Here is a 17,934-nt window from a genome sequence, read left to right as displayed (position 1 = left end):
GTTGTTATTGCTTGTAAGAAATTGCTGCTTATCGTACATGAACCAAGACTGAAATTAAAAAGACAGGTGAATTGGAAGAAGGTTTATCATGTCATTGGTTATCGCAAGGGAAAGTTGAAGGGGAGTGGTTAGCCGTCACAAGTTTGAAATAGAGATTGATTGCCAACAATTCTAAATTAAATGGACAACCACCAAACTCTTTATCAGTAAATATTTAATTTCCTGTTCTCATCTTATAAAAATGATTTCTCTCTCTTGCTTTATCAGTTAATACCAAAGCATAAAAAGTGATAACAAAATCGTAATTCCATGTGAAAAACAGATTTATCTTGAAAATTTCAATGATTTAAAACTTTTGGAAGTGGTTTCATACCAATATGGTCTAAATGGAATAGGTCAAGTTTAAAGAGCATATCACAATAAAATCGAAGAGATAGTTTTAGCTATTTAAAGAAAAATCAACAGAAACGGCTGATTTTGTGACCTATCATTAAAGCAATTATTTTTTTTGCATATTCTACCAAAAGTTTCATTTTTTAACTCTTGCAAAGCATTTTTTCTCCTTGTAACTTTTGAAGATAACGTATTCCAACATGTGTATTTATGGAAAAATATATCTTATCATTCACCCAGGTCCTGTCATGTATATCTTTTTAGGGAGGTAATGCTCTGTGATGAAGATGAATTGCTATGTGATAATAGTGATTAGTACAGAAGGGCTGTTCTACTTTGCTTCACCTTTTAAAACAGTATCTAAGACCCTGTTCTGATCTACTTTATAAAACCAGTTTAGGGGATACTAGTTTAGTGGAAACCAGTTTTAATGGGAATGCTCAAAGCAGTATTGGAAGCACTCTGAAATGGTCTTCTGAACCATTCTTACGGACTGCTGATATCACTCCATCTAGTCAGTTCTAGTCTGAAGAAACCTAACAGAAACAAGTAGGCGAAAGCTCACAAGGTAAAAACAAAATTGATTGTGGAAAGATGAAAATTTGTTCTATTTGGTCTTCTGAACCAATTTGTAAACTCGCCAAGTGAATGTGGTTCTCAAGACTGTTGTGCCTGGTTTAACTGGTTTAAGCATAGGTGAGGACACAATCGTTGATGTGAATCTTCATAAATGTATTGTGGACTATGTGTATGCCACAATAGTCCTATACTAGGAAGCAGATGTCTTTGGCATCAGATCTAGATGTGAACTTGTTTGAAAAGCGAACATGCAGAGAGCTTTGGGGTTGGCATAGACTTTATTTTCCATAAACTTTCAGGTAATCTCTAACTGATCAATACTCCAATCGCTAATCTACAACATGTGAATCATGACACAAATCTGGTGGACTACATGTATACCGCAAAATATACAGGTGACTCTACCAAGACAAATCCCCTGTTACTACAAAAATAATAATAATAGACAATTCTTGTATAGCACATAACACATTATAAATAGCGTCTCTATGTGTTTCCAAAGGACTTGGATATTATTATCCTGGCTTTAGCCCTGCAGCCTTTTACAGCACTGGGGCATGTCAAGGAATAAATTCCTGCCAGGTACCCATTCACCTCACCTGGGTGAAGGAAACTACGCCATGGCTGGGATTTGAACCCACAACCCTCTGTTTTAAAGTCCGGAGACTAATCCACTGGGCCACAACACTCTACAGAAATGTAGTCTTTGTAAGGCAAAATTCAGGTTAGAGGATGTTAGTAACACGTGTCTTGTATATTGTGGCCTGAAATACTGTTTGAAGTTACATGTCGTCAAGCCGTTGATTTTAAAAGTGAGCTTACGCATAATGCAATGCATACTCTATCTATACTGAGATGCATTCTTGTCTTCAGTATCTGAACTAGATTGTGAACTAGATCTGAACTTGTGACCTTATGAGAGTGACCATGTCCTTGATCACTCATAACCATGACCAGATCTTACAACCTTCTTCTGATACCCCTTTCACATTCATCACTTCAGTTGTATCAAATCTGGATGAAATCTTAGAAATATTCATGTGAAGCCATGATATAGTGGTAATATATTCAAATGACTATTTCATCCAAGTTACCAGTGCCTACATACTGATTCATATACACAGCCATTGCAAATAAATTTCCTTCTCATATTTGACTTGATTGCAATACAGTGACATGAATAGTCAGTTAAATTCCAACCAGCTGATCCATACTCAAGTCATTTAAACTACCACTAGGCTGTTTTTAAAGTTCACCTTGTTAGGTGTATTTGTTCAAACACGAAACCCAGAATAGATAACAGATCATTTTGTTAATTCTTATGTTTCCCAGGAAGACATTACAAGATATTTTTTGTACAGTGATATCTGGTAATTTTGAAAATTATTTCTGTTTAGCTTATCAACACAAATTGTCTTTAAGGGGAGGAATATGTTAATTTTGTACATGGTACAGAGTTAACCTGTTGAATACAGAAACCTCTAATTCCCATAGACTCTGTACAGAGAACACATGGTTTCCTTAGGCAAATGGGTTAACTGTTTGGCTTTGGGGAAAATGATTTTATTTTTAGGGGAATAAAACAGTTTAATAGTCAATGGGTAAATACTTATTGCCCCAAATACTCAGATGTCTAATAGTGAAAATATATTGAATATTGCAAATTATTATTATCCTTCCTGAAATGGAGACTATTTCAAAAGGGTATCACTGAGTTTGAGAAGGCTGTACATAAATGATGACAGGCTTTGAAGAGAGGCTAATTCATCCAGCATAAATTTCATAAAATTAGATACATGTGGTCCTACCATCAGGTCAACCTGGCCCAGCATGTCATCTCCTCTCATATAACGCCTCATCCTATTGGCTGTTCCCCACCTCCAGCCATTGGCTTTGATCAATCACAGGCCTCAGCAGATCCCCTCTAGGCCATGACTCAGGGGGGAAACCTAGACTGCCTTCTCTCAGCTTGAGTCTCGGTGCAAGGGATCGAGCTCTCTTGATTGAATTCTGAAATTGTTTCTCATTCTCAGTTCGGCTTGCCTCGCTGTGCGTGTGTGACAGTTGAACGGTAATAGCGTGCACGACGGGAACCTCTACGTAGCAGACGCATGCTTGCCGATCGCTGTTTTCAGCGCCTTCATCACCGTCCTCGTACCCTAAAGCCGTGGATAAACATTGCCGTGTACCATTGGATCGATGGGAAGATCTGGCCTGCTGCATGCCTTGAGTGTTCATTCATAATTACACATTTCATCCAGTTTGTTTGTTAATTCTCGCAAGTTTGCGGATGATGTTTCCGCTATCATTCTGCTGTACAGGTGATTAGTTTGTGGAACCTTTTTGTTGCTTCAACAACGATTTACATGATTTCATAACTCCAAGATGCTTTGATGTATAATTCAAAGAGCTTGCAATTTTGATGTGCTTCTAGATGAGTTTCCATCTACCCACATCAACAAACTTGACCCCAATCCCTCTCAAGAGTAGAGGCCATTGTTAAATATTTGTGGAATCCATAGGACGAACTTGGCTGTCATTATCGACCTACAAAGCAGTGGATAGTCATTATTATATACCTGTACTGGCTTCAAGTCATATTGTTTGTCAATTTTACGAGAAGCTTGTGAATTACATCAAGGAACCTTGAGGTTCAATTTGTGCTACCCATTTGGAGGGCATAAAATCTACACCAGTGAAATTGTAAAACTCCTTAAAAAGGTCATACATCATTTCATTCTCATGGAAAGGAATATTTCATTTTTTGGCAACTAAGATTGAGGAAGTTTGAATTTTACTTGTGCAGTGTCTCTTAGTGGACGTACTTAAACAAGAGCTGAATATTTGTGATTTTTCAATGATATTTGTGCCCCAGCATTACAAAATTGAAGGCTCTTTCAGGAGTGAGGACAGACAGGATTTTGTTCAGATTTGAAGTTATCTTACAGCTCGTTTACAACTTGTTTTAAATTGTAAGTTTGGAAATGAACTCGAATTTTAGCATAGCCAGGATTTTGTTAATGGACAAGTCCACCCCAACAAAAACTTGATTTGAATAAAAAGAGAAAAATTCACCAAGCATAACACTAAAAATTTCATCAAAATCTGATGTAAAATAAGAAAGTTATGACATTTTAAAGTTTCGCTTATTTTCAACAAAATAGTTATATGAACGAGCCAGTTACATCAAAATGAGAGAGTTGATGACATCACTCACTATTTCTTTTGTATTTTATTATATGAAATATGAAATATTTTTATTTTCTCGTCATTGTCATGTGAAATGAAGTTTCATTCCTCCCTGAACACATGGAATTCCATTATTTCAACATTTTGTGCTTCAGGCAAGGAGGTCCTGATGGTCAAATTTGTAAAAATTGAAATATTGTATAATTCAAACAATACAAAACAAAAGAAATAGTGAATGAGTGACATCATCGACTCTCTCATTTTTGATGTAACTGGCTCGTTCATATAACTATTTTGTTCAAAATAAGCGAAAGTTTGAAATGTCATATCTTTCTTATTTTACATCCGATTTTGATGAAATTTTCAGCATTGTGCTTGTCTGATTCTTCTCTATTGATTCAAATCAACATTTTTCTGAGGTGGACTTGACCTTTAATGTTACACATATTTTTCTTGGAATTTGCATGGGCTTTGGCCTGCATTTACTATTCTTTTAAGATTAATTCTTTCTTTGATTCACTATATGAATTAATGAACCAGTTCATCCAATTCATTTTCCAGTGGAGGGTTATTGAATATCTGTGTATTTATAACCTAATTCAAAGTATATTTTTGCTACGTTTAGATATGTTAAACAGGTATTAACCTTAGTTGTTTCAATATTTCATGATATATTGTGAATAGTCAGTGTAGTATGTAGGCCTGAAATATAATTGATAAAATTCTGATATTGATATTTGTGATTCTGAATTTTCAAACTCACAAAAACGAAGTATATTTTTGGAATCAGCTGTCTCATCTTTTTAAGGCTGTGCATGTCATGTGTTTATATCAGTGAAATACATGTAGTAGGGTACTATCTTTTCCAAATAGAAATTGATATTGGAGTAGTGTATAAACTTCGGTAAACAGGTGAAATAAGAAAAAAATTTGGTCCAAGCATTTATTGCTTCTTCCATATCTGAGACTTTTCTGAGAATTTTTCACATGTATGTTGTCATATTTGAGAAATTGTTAACTGTCACAAATTTAGAATGATTACTTTTTTTTCCTCGCAAATGTTTCCATCTTGATATAGGCCTATTGGTCTATTATTTAGTGTATAAAGCAAAAAAATCACATCAATCAAAATAATCAACAAAAGAAAGAGGAAAGGAAAAATGACAGAACCATTAATAATAATGAACAGAAATGGAAATAACCGCACACTTTTTCTTTTGTGATACAATTAGCAATATACATGTACATTGTTATATATCATTGGAATTTTGTTTGTTCTCTTTGCACTCTGTATCTGCAGAAATAACGAGATAAGAAGTCAAGAATCGTCAAGGAATTACTGCAACCGCCCACTGACTTGCCCTTGGACCAAACAGCATCCAAGCCTTGACAAGAGAGTGGTAAAAACAATCAGGTAATTTGTTCATCTGTTTGTCCTTAGACCAGACCGATACACAGCCTCATTTACCCTTCCATTTAAGCTGACTTTTAATCACCATCGTTTTTTTACTGCATCATATTTTTGCCCATCTGAAAGGGGATGCATGAGACAAGTTAATCGTAATTGAAATCTGTGCATCATTCAAACTAGGAGTGAATTTAATACAAAGCCTTGCCATCATCCAGCTAAGAGTAAGATACCTGTTCCACAAGAGTTATATAGTGTTTAGTGCATTTTATTTGATTTGTGTGAAAAAGAGACACTCATACAATGCTTTTTTATTTTGTTTTAAAGTGTAAATAAATGTCATGTGACACAAAATCTTGAATAAAATTTTGCAATAAAGGGACTAAAACTGGATTTATTTTGTTGCTTGAGGATTAGGTTTATGTTAAAAAGTCTGGAAACTGGGTTCCTCCGCACTAATGTACTGTATTAATAGTTGGTATCAAATAATTTGTAACATTGGTGTAATTAGACTTTCTGCAACATGATTGGAGAAAGATTGGATTTTAAACTTGATTACTGATCAATAATTTTTTACTGCAATATTTAACCTGTAGGCCTGTATTACTCTGCAATTGGGGAACAGAATAGCAACAGGAGCAAAAAAATATAAAATAAAATAAGAAGAATTAGTTAAAATTACATACCAATTATATAGTTGTGAAATAGAGTCTACATGTACATTTGATTAGGGACCTTAGTCCAATAATGTTTCTAACACTGTGATCTATGTTATGCCTCAGTTATGAAATGATAGCATAGGATTATTTTTTTCCACAAACTAAAGAACAACAGAAACAGAATAAAACGAAGAAAAAAGGTTAGAAATAACTAAAGTAACTTCATTTTAAAAAGACAGTCAAGTCATGCTGTTAAACCTCTAGTAAGATGGTAGTTTTATGACCAATTAAAATGGGAAATTAGTAATTACAAGGCACTTCTAGGCATCTACTGTGTCACTTGTTAAGTTCTGTCTGTATAGTAGGAAATATAGGATATGTTTGAGTCAATCAAATCAGGATTTATCAACAAAGTCTGAAATCAACTTGTCTGATGATTTGTAAGATGCTTGATGAAGCTTTACCTTTGTTGGGTAATGCGATTATCCAATCTATTTGGTATAGGCTGAACAAATTGTAAGTCGAGTTAAGATATGAATAGCTTTATTACCTCTAAGTATTGAATTCAATTGAAGATCATAGGTTTGAATTAAATTATATATTTATTTCAAGAATACACATGTATTCTTATTAAGTTGAAATTCAATTTCAATTTTCTTTTTCCACTGTTACATTTAAATGCGGCATGAGCACACATATTTGAAGAGAAATTCAACAGCTATTAGCAGATTTAACAAGTTAAAAATTTAAGAATATAAATGTTCAAATTTCTATTAAAAATACCCTTTATCATTATTGGGCTTGTATTTCAGGATTTTTTTTATCAGAGCTGTTCAAAAAGGCTTTATAGGGTAGGGCACTAGGACTTAATATAAATCTTAACTGTTAATCAATTACTGAAATTAATTTTCAGTTTGGGAGCATAAATTTCCAAAAATCTCCAATATAGGTCAAGACTCCCCTAAAAGTTTCTAGGTGAAGTATGTTTTTGTGATTTCCTTTCTCTGAGTTCATGGTTCAACTCCGTTCAGAGCGTTCTCAATGAGATAACCCGACTCCCTTTTCTTGCAAAGTGTTGGAATGAGAAAAACACATTTTCGGAATGGGGAAAACATCTTGGGTGAATTTATGAAGTGGATAACAAACAAGGGTAACTAGCTTATTGGTCATATAAAAGGTAAACATATTGGTGTAGTAAATGTGCAACAAGTTGGTCTAGGGGAAGTCCATGGAAGTTACCAAAAGAATAGCCTACACAAACTAAAAGGCAATGGGTGACTTGCCCCAAAAATGTATTGGAAAAGCCCACAGGGGTTGTAAAAGAGCCCCCATGAAATGCTCATTACTTCATTGCTGTTCATTTTATTTTGCCTTAGTGGAAGTCTATGATAAAGCCTTAAGTTTCTTAACTTTTCACATTTTTTCTTCAAAAAGGGTAGTAAACTGACCATTCCAATGAAAAAAAAGGTCATCTTGAAATGTTTGTTTGTAGATGTTTTTTGCATTAAATTCTTGTGCACCTTTTAAAAAAAAAATCAAATTTGACTCTTACACACGATTGCAGAGAAAATAATAAGTCATTCGCCCAAATGTGACAATGTTTGATTTTTCAGATGAGAAATAAAAAGAATATATTTTAATTATTTTTATTTATTATAATTTATGAGTATGTTATGTTGGTATGCATTTATCCAATGCATATACCTGTCAAGTTCTTCGTCATGAAGTGCAGAGAATATATATAGCATTGCTGTCAGGCCAAGTGTCCATCTGTTCCCAAGTACTTGATCTTGAACCAATGTTGAACGTTTGAGGTTGCTTTGAAAATAAACAATATCTGTGTAAGTGATGATAGTTGGTTCAGAGACCATCTTTCATTCCGCCTCGCCCCCACCACCACTAGCTAAAGGCTGAGTGCGTCATCTCTGGCTGGCCTCGTGTTGTGGGATTCTAATACACATTGCTGTTGGGGGAGCAAAGGTATTGATGGGGCTTTGTGCTGTGGGGTTGAAAAGTTTTTAAAACAATTAATTTATTGCGCTTTAAGATGTACTTTAATACAAACCTGCCATGTAAATGGCTGAAAGCGAGTGTCACCTTTGGTTTGCTTCATGTGGAAGGATTTTAGTGAACACTGCTTTTGGGGAAAGCAAAGGTTTGGGTATGACTTGGATAAGGGAATAAGAATTAATTCCATCCCTCTCTCTCTCCCTCTCTCTATATAAAAAAGATTTTAAAAAGTTATTTTTTAGATCTTGTAACTGATGTGAACTATGTCTAGGCCTATGGTGGGGATGCAAAGTGTGTGAATAGTATTATTCTGAATAACTGAAATAAATCAATATTGTCATAGAGGGTAGCTTGAATATTAATTTCTAACAAATTTGTTTTTGTTTTCAAAAACATCTTGTTTAAAGCATTAGGCCTATTAAAAAAAACTAATGAAATGAGGCACATAAAGCTGGGATCAGAATGACAAATTTATTTTGTATTTAGGCCTAGTTCAAAGTAGGTCTACATGACTTGTATATAAACAAGAAAAATATAAAGTGTGAAGTGGTCATCTTGCTTGTAAACTTTCTTGACATGTTTTGAAATGGAAAAAAAGTAATTGAAAATACATTGAAATCATTCGAATTTTTACATTTTTCAAGCTACCAAAGTTATTTAAGGTAGTCAATTATAAGGTTTTCACATAAGGTTTTGCACACATAGATATCCTAAACAAACTTGTTTTTAAAAATCAGTGCAAAGAGAAATGTGAGTGTCTTGCCAGGTATTAGATATGTGAAACATTTATCCTTATATCACATTTGTGCGAGTATTATATCCCATCAGACTGTGTCCCCCAAACATATTACTCCTAACTGTTTTGCTGGGAGGAAAGAATGGTGAAAAAGTGTCTGTTGATACCATATTTTATACTCCGATAACCATGAACTGACAAAACCTAAGTACAACAATCCTCTCTTGTAATCAAATTACATCAAGGTCTGACAGCTTTTCACCATGTAAATTTGATTGTAGCCATATTTCATGCCATTCATGTTTCATATCTGGCTTTGTGTAGTTAACTTTCAAGGCAGTATGATTTTTGTCCTCTCTGCTCCCCCTCTGGCTGCATTCAAAATGCCAACTGACCTGGTCAGCCATATGTAGGAAGGATTGTTGAAATGATAATGCAAGGGCAATTATGCTCTATTCTGTTTAAAATACATATGAATGATTTTAAATAGCACCAATTGGGTTAATTACAAATTATAAACACACACAAATGATGAAAGAACAAAATTGCAAGGTAAAATCTTCTAAGCTACAACCCACATTCCAACCCACACTACAGTCCTACACTTGTCTTATTTCAAAACATCCCTGTTCTCTTTCCAACACAATGTTTCGCATTCTACACAGCAACCTATCACAAAATATCCTATCGTAACACCAAAATCCAACCTCCATCCCACATTCCATTTCATACCTTTCCACACTCATTTCCATACTCTATCCCACTCATTATTCCACATTCCACTGTTCACTCAATCCCATCCAACCCTCAGTTCCTCTCATGCTCTAACCCTCACTCCATCCCACATTCCATTCAACACTATACCCCACACTCCAATCCCACATTATAACCCACACACCATGCCAAACTCCACCCCACACTCCAATCCACACCATCACACACTCCAATCCACACCATCCCACACTCCATCCCACACTCCACCCCACACTCATCCCACACTTCATCCCACACTCGAACCCACACTACTTCCCACATTCCATCCCACACTCCACCCCACACTCATCCCACACTCCAATCCACACCATCCCACACTCCATCCCACACTCATCCCACACTCCATCCCACACTCCACCCACACTCCATCCCACACTCATCCCACTCTCCATCCCACACTCCACCCCACAATCATCCCACACTCCAACCCACACTACTTCCCACACTCATCCCACACTCCAATCCACACCATCCCACACTCATCCCACACTCCATCCCACACTCCACCCACACTCCATCCCACACTCATCCCACTCTCCATCCCACACTCCACCCCACAATCATCCCACACTCCAACCCACACTACTTCCCACACTCATCCCACACTCCAATCCACACCATCCCACACTCCATCCCACACTCACCCCACACCCCATCCCACACTCCACCCCACACTCATCCCACACTCCAACCCACACTACTTCCCACACTCATCCCACACTCCAATCCACACCATCCCACACTCCATCCCACACTCCATCCCACACTCATCCCACACTCCATCCCACACTCCATCCCACACTCCATCCCACACTCCACCCACACTCCATCCCACACTCCATCCCACACTCCACCCCATGCTCATCCCACACTCCAATCCACACCATCCCACACTCCATCCCACACTCATCCCACACTCCATCCCACACTCCACCCCACACTCATCCCACACTCCAACCCACATTACTTCCCACATTCCATCCCAAACTCATCCCACACTCATCCCACACTCCAACCCACACTACTTCCCACATTCCATCCCACACTCCACCCCACACTCATCCCACACTCCACCCCACACTCATCCCACACTCCAATCCACACCATCCCACACTCCATCCCACACTCCACCCCACACTCATCCCACACTCCACCCCACACTACTTCCCACATTCCATCCCACACTCCAATTTACACCATCCCACACTCCAATCCACACTATCCCACACTCCAGTCCACGCCATCCCATGCTGCAACCCACACTCCACCCCACCATCCCACACTAAATCACACATTTCATCCCACACTCCAATTTACACCACTCCACACCCCATGCCACACTCCGTCCCACACTCGGACTCAAGTTCCATCTCGAATGCAATTTTCATTTTTGAAATCATATTTTCATGCACAGGAGAGGTATTAAGACCCCCACACACTTCTAAACCCACTCCACCCAACCCACCCTACCATGTATGCTCCAGTTCAACTCCACTCTCTACGAAGGGTTAATAACCTCAGCTTTTTCTTATTTTTCCCTGTAATATAGGTTCAGGCTTACAATTAATGTGATGTGGAAAACATCTCTCCACCCCCTGTCTATCTCCCTCTTTCTTTCAGAGTGTGTGTTCAGACATACGTCTTATCGGTGTTTTTAAGGCTGCCCAAAACGCCTTTATGCACTTTTTGGCTAATCTGGAGGGTATATGAAGCAGGATCAATTTTGTAATACATTTGTTACTCATTCACTTTTTTTTTTTTTTTTTTTTTTTTATGTTTTACCTTATTACAGATCACTTCAAACTAATTCAGATATATCTAGACTCGATCAGGTTAATCAACTAATTCAGATAAATTTCAAATAATGCAAATAAATAAGAACTAACAGGTATATAAGATTTATCTTCACTAATTCAAATTAATTATGACTAATTCAGATTTATTTTGACTAATTCAGATTAATTTCCACTTCCCAGTCGCCACTCTAATCTCTCAAACATATTATGAACACATCATTATGCTTGCCAGTTTGTTGCCCTATAATTTGGTATTTATTATTTCAATGTACTGGAAGGAACCTTGTAACATCGTAGGGGTGTACCACATATGGATCAGAATGTTTGGGGACGCATGCTACTGTGATTACTTTAAAGGCATTTAATTCATAAAATATCCTATTCATAATGAAATGGAAAGCCTGGTAATTACTCACAAACCTTGAAACAATATAAAAGCAAAGAATGACTGAAGTGCATTGGTATTGTTAACAAATAGTTGTGTAAGGTATGATCGCAAAGAAAACTCCATGTGAATTGTTGGTATCATTGCCAATCAATGTTCAAATTTACTCTATTTGAATGTAATTTGCATGGACAGAGATAAAATTTCACATTCAATATGATATTTTTGTATACTGTAACTCAATGTTTGTACCATTGTACCAGGGCCTTTAGTATGAAACCTAAGGAGGAAGATTCAATCTTTATTTTGTTGGGGGGGGGGGAGTATTTTACTTAGTATAAGATGGGCATGGGCAAAGTTAAAATGTTACTGATATTCTGATTATTTAGCCTGTGTGAGGTAAAGGTATTATGGAGCTAATGGTATTAATATTTTTTCCAAACTATACTCATTCTTATTTATTGTCTGCATCGAGAAAGAGCAAGTATTTGCTATTCTCTTGTAGTAATCCTGAAATATGTGGATAATTTTTGCCTCTGTTTTATTTGCCACCTCCCATAACTATACTGCTTATGCAAAGGTGAACAAAATCCTCCCATGTATCCATCTAAACCTGTTATTTCTTTCACTTTAGGCCTTTCCATTTCTTTACAAAGATAGGAAAATCCATGTTTTGACTTCCTTTTGTTCTTTTGTTTCTTTGCCAGCATTCCTTTTCAATTCCTAATCCTTCTTTCTCTTCTTTACATTAACTTTCCCTTCATTCCATGCACACTTCCACGGTTTCCTTTGCATGAGATTCTAGGGATGATTACAGAGCTATCTGCTTTTTCTGTGGCTTATTTCACAAAAGGGCACCCTGAAGCATCAAGAAAAATTACATTTTTGAACAATAGTCGATTGATATTGTGAGGTCGGTGAATCTTTTGTGCATGTGTGAGTAGCAATTTATTCAATTTGCTGCTCAAAATATTTTTGAAAACAAGATATCAAATGGGTTATTTTGTGCTTGATGATGAGGGGTGTTGGCTCGCCCCTCCTGGGACCGAAAGGGGGGCAAGAGGACACCCATGGTATTGAATTAATTGGGGCACCTGTGTGATTCATGTAACCATACAAGTGTGATGTCACATTCCTCACAATATTTTGCATAATTTGCTTTATAGTCAAGCCATCTCTGTTTAGTCAGGTGTAGTTTTTCATTTTGTTGTGATAATTGTATCTCACTATTAATTTTAATGAAAGAAAGGTGAAATTGTAAAATGATTCAGTATTTTATTTGAATTCATTTACAATAGTAATTCATTTAGGCACTCACACTACTTTCATAACGAGTAGTAGGCCTACAGTAATACACTGCACAGATTTAGTCCTCCAAGTAAACTTTTCTTAGATGAAGACTTATACCCCTTTCATAAATCCAATTATGCGGGTAATAGCAGCATAATTTGGTCGTAAAATCAGAGGAGGACAAGAGTTTTCCTCTTAATTTTGATGCTGCTATTATCCGCATTTTTAATTTATGAACGCATTTCCAAATAATGCGGATAATTGCCATGGTGCGGTCACAAGGTCACCCTTTTCCAACACCACAGCAACACCACCGGAGGGGGCGTGCCCAGTTGTCATGACGATTATCCGCCTTTTTCAGGATGGGCGCTCGTAAAAATAATGCGGATTATTTTAATAGTACGGGGTTAAGGAAATTGTAGCGTGTGTAAAAAGTGTACGAGTGAAGCACTTGTACTACGAATGATCGACAAAAACCAATAGTCCGGGGTTAGCGAGTTTCGTGTGTAAAAAGCAAGCATTCCTTATCCGGGTTTAGCAATAACAATTTGGCATGTGTGAAAGGAAAAAAAATAGTACGGGGTGAAGGATAGTACGGGGTTAGCGATAGTCCGGGGTTAAGAAAATCCTGTGTAAAAAGGGCAATACTGTTCTTCATATTCCTAAAGTCCTGCCTACCCATATGAAATGAACTTTCTCCACACCTTGGGGAGGACTTCAGCCACTGTTTAACCAATTTTGCTGAACAATGGAAGTAGTTCTTGCATCTTGGAAAGAACCCATTTGTGCACCCGGGTGAAGAGGGGTATGTTCTGATCAGTGTTAAGCGAAAATTTACATGAGGGGGCAGGTGCACCAGAAATGCTATAACAAGCCCTGTGGCTGAAAATTGACAAAAATAAGCCCTGGAATTAAGTGGAAAATTCTCATTCCCTGAAATGTTAATGCCAAACCATTGTTGTAGATTTGAAGCAGTGGTTTGCCAAAATAGCTCGTGAAATTCACTTTTTTTTGCATTTCAATTTTGGTACAGCAGCTGTCTTTTAGAATCTGTCCTGCAGATTCATACTTGGGGAGTGTTTCACGAAAAGGAACATACAATGAATTCTAATGACAACTGCAATATGTTCTGCTATACTCACATGTGATTGGCTAAGAGTCGAGGAATATCAGTCACAAGATACTTGATCAAACACTCCCCAGTTCATTACATTATGAAGTCCGCCTAAGAGAGCAATATCCAGCCATCCATCTTACCTTTGCAATACCACATAGAGCGCATTGTTGATTTTAACACCTTTTTGTTAATAGTGTTTCTATAGTGAATGAAGCGACTTAGAAATGCTACTAAAAGCTCCCTTTCTCACTCTCAAGTTATTGTTGTAGAAAGGGCATAAACCATACTAAAAGCAGTCCATTATGTGCTTGTCACATTCAACATTCATCAGTGGTTGTTACTATTCCGTTCCCTTTTTGTGATGGTGGGAATATTAGATGGAAAATAAAGGGGGTAGGATTTTTAGATGGATTCCTTATATGGATTAATGTGCAGTTTGCCAAATAGATTTGAGGGAGATTTTAACACTTGGGTCTTTGATAGATTGTGACAGATCAAAAATTGTATTAGAATTCTATAAACCTAACTTAGGTTTTTTGAAAAATTACTATTGTTAAAAATTATTCACTATTATTAGTAATTACAGCCAATATCGAAAGACAAATCTTGCACATTAATTGAAAGAAGATCACATAGAATTTATTGACTTGAAATAGGTCTACTGTTTGTGATCATATGAGAGTGAAATACCATAATAAGCTAAATCACTCCCATCCTTAAAAAAAATAATATAGGATTTATGTAGCGCAGGTATCAACCTTGCTAGGTGCTCAAGGCACTCCTATATTACATGTGTACCCCGGCTAAGCTAGTCTACCAACTCTGGTGCGCACAACTATATATATTCATACATCATGTAGATATATTCATACATTGTATATTCATACATTGTATAATATAACTCCACTAAGTGAATATACATGTAGGTCTATAACGATTTATTTGCTTCTGCCCATACTTAGACAATAATTGACCAAATCATAAGACAAGCCAGGTAGAGTTTTAATTTTTCAAGTGTCTGCTGCAAAAATTGAATTGACACCTTTTGGAATGTGAAAGGAAATAACCCCTGTGATCTTAACAGCTGGTCTTCATTATTCTTTTCTAAGGAGGAGGAAAGAGGGAAGGGGGTGGTAACAAGAAAATAGTAAGGAAAACTAATAATAAACACTCTCAACTAGAAAAATCAACAAGTCTTTCAAAGCAATGATGAAACATCTTCCTAGATTGTTGCAGAAATCAATTAATATTGATTGTTAAAAGGCCAGTTGTTAAATTCAGGTTGTTACCGTATCAATTGATTCTTCTTTTGAATGAAGGGATACTGACCAGAGGGAAAAAGATGTAACAGTGGCCGAAATGACAGGCCTTCTTTTAAAGCTCCTTAAATCCATCTATTCACTATGGATCTTGTTCTTCAGAGCACCCTTTCAGACACCCCCAAATCCTCCTTCAAAGAATTTTCGCTTTTATTAATGCGGGGAAGGAGGGAATAAAGAAAAAACAGCGAAGTCGAGTTAAGAATGCGACTCATCTTCTTTGCATGATCAATTCCCAAGCCGCTCAAACCCCAAAAGCCTGGACACTCAACCCCAAAGCTCCGGCCAGGGACATTCTCTATCCCTATTGTTCGGCCGCTACTTAGGCCTTTCACCGCCCTTCAGAGGTGAGGTAAGATATGTAATTGAAACCATGCTGTGTTACAGATGTATCGGAATCCAAAATCTATTTCTTCCCTCTTCTTTTTTAACTCTTTATTTTTACTTTATGCTAGGGAGGGTGGATAGGGAGGGGGGGGGGTAGAAAGAGGGGTGCAGGGTTTTACCCTTAGGTGTTGAATAGGAGGATAAAAAGAGGGTCTTTTTATGATAAAGTAGAGGGTATTCCTAGCTTATCCATTCAAAAGGGATTTCATTGGGGTAAAATCTTCAGAGTTGTCTGACCGTTTTACTTGATGAATTAGTGGTGGACCCTCAGACTTTAATATTTGCTATAGCAGACTGTCTAACTGGAACTTAATTTTCAAATTTGATAGGTAATTGTTAAAGCCAGTATATGTATGATAGAATATTTGACTAATGAACATAATACCCTTGTTTGCCATGATTGAAAATTCAAGATCTACTCTTTTGATTAAAATTGTTCATTTAAATATGTTTAAATGTATATTAATTTTCCATGTAAGTAATTTTAAAGACTTGAAATCAAATAAACATGGAATAGGCCTACTTTATCGGTATTGAATGTTCAAAATAAGCCAGATGTCTGAGTATTAGTAGAACAGACCTTCTACCGATCTGTATTTCTGTGTAAATTTTAAATGGGCTACATTTTGAGAGTGTCTGTAAAACTCATAATATTCTTGTCCAAGGCTTGTTTCACATAGCACCAGCAAGGATATGACATCTGATTACATACGTTGAAGTAGCAAGCGACACTGGGCAAATTTATGGGTCTATTCCAAGCATTGGAAAACTGTTGGATCCAGGGTATTGACAGGAAAAGTGGTCTGATCTTTGTACAGAAATAAAGAAAGAGAAAAAGCAGATGAACCATGCATCATGGGATTGAATTCTAGTGCAGAAATAGCGACATTAGACTGGTGTGATAAACAACATAGCCTACTTTCAACCATTGTTATTTTCATTTGATTACACAATACTCTTTTTGGAAACACATTTTGTTGATCTAGGCCTACATGATGATGGGTGATATTAAAGGGGAAGTTCACCCTGAAGAAAACTTTGTTGTAAAAATAGCAGAAAAAATAGTAAAAAATATTGGTGAAGGTTTGAGGAAAATCTGTTAAAGAATGAGAAAGTTATTAGAGTTCAAAATTTTGGATTTGTGACGTCATAAACGAGCAGCTGCCCAATGTGTTATGTAATATAAAATGTATGAATTTCAAATTTTGTATGGTTCCTCATGACTTAATTTTGTTTTTTTTTCATGATCGGGTGTGAAATGATTTGTCTATTGATATACAAAAGTTACAGTGAAAACCATTTTCAATTTTCTGAGAAAATCACATTTCATAGATTTTTACCATTCGTTATGTAGGAATGCTGCTCGCATGTGACGTCACAAATCAAATAATTGAAATTCTAATAACTTTTTAATGATTTGATGAATTTTTCTCAAACCTTCGACAATATTTTTTATTATTTTTTCTGCTATTTTTACAATAAACTTGTCAGGGTGAACTTCCCCTTTAAGAGAGCAATATTGAGCAGAATTTGAGGCAATTAGGCCATATGTGTTTTGGTCACCATGTTCACTTCTCGGTGACTTACAGTTCTGTCCCAGAATGAATTAAAAACTAAAAAGGCATACCATGTACAGTATATATCTTTTGGTATGATCTTGTGTTTAATAGTGTAAGGTCTGTTCTGTGAAGCCTAAGTTTCCATGACAGAACAGTTAGAAAAATAAGTTTACCAAATGCCTATTATTTTCCTACACTCATTCATCTTCTGTCCACGACTTACTAGAGCTTCTAGCCGTGAGCCATGCATTGCACTTTGTATACCCATCCATGCCCCAGTGATTCAGCTTAGTCCAATGCAGCACTACAAGTGAAAACGTAATCAAAAGTTGA

General features: G+C 36.5%; 1 protein-coding gene across 1 annotated transcript; it reads left to right on the top strand.

Moving 5' to 3' along the window:
- Positions 1 to 9,873: 9,873 nt before the first annotated feature.
- LOC121419678 (extensin-like) lies at positions 9,874 to 11,034 on the top strand. The gene has a single exon (XM_041614137.1). It carries the CDS (start codon positions 9,874 to 9,876, stop codon positions 11,032 to 11,034), a length of 1,161 nt encoding a protein of 386 aa, XP_041470071.1.
- The last annotated feature ends 6,900 nt before the right edge of the window (positions 11,035 to 17,934 follow it).

Source organism: Lytechinus variegatus, chromosome 8 (genome assembly GCF_018143015.1).
Source record: "Lytechinus variegatus isolate NC3 chromosome 8, Lvar_3.0, whole genome shotgun sequence".
NCBI lineage: Eukaryota > Metazoa > Echinodermata > Echinoidea > Temnopleuroida > Toxopneustidae > Lytechinus > Lytechinus variegatus.
The sequence above is the reverse complement of the archived record's forward strand: the minus strand, read 5'-3'. Positions and strand labels throughout refer to the sequence as shown.

Coding starts and splice junctions, on each gene's coding strand:
- LOC121419678 (XM_041614137.1), top strand. CDS start 9,874: ATGCCAAACTCCACCCCACACTCCAATCCACACCATCACACACTCCAA.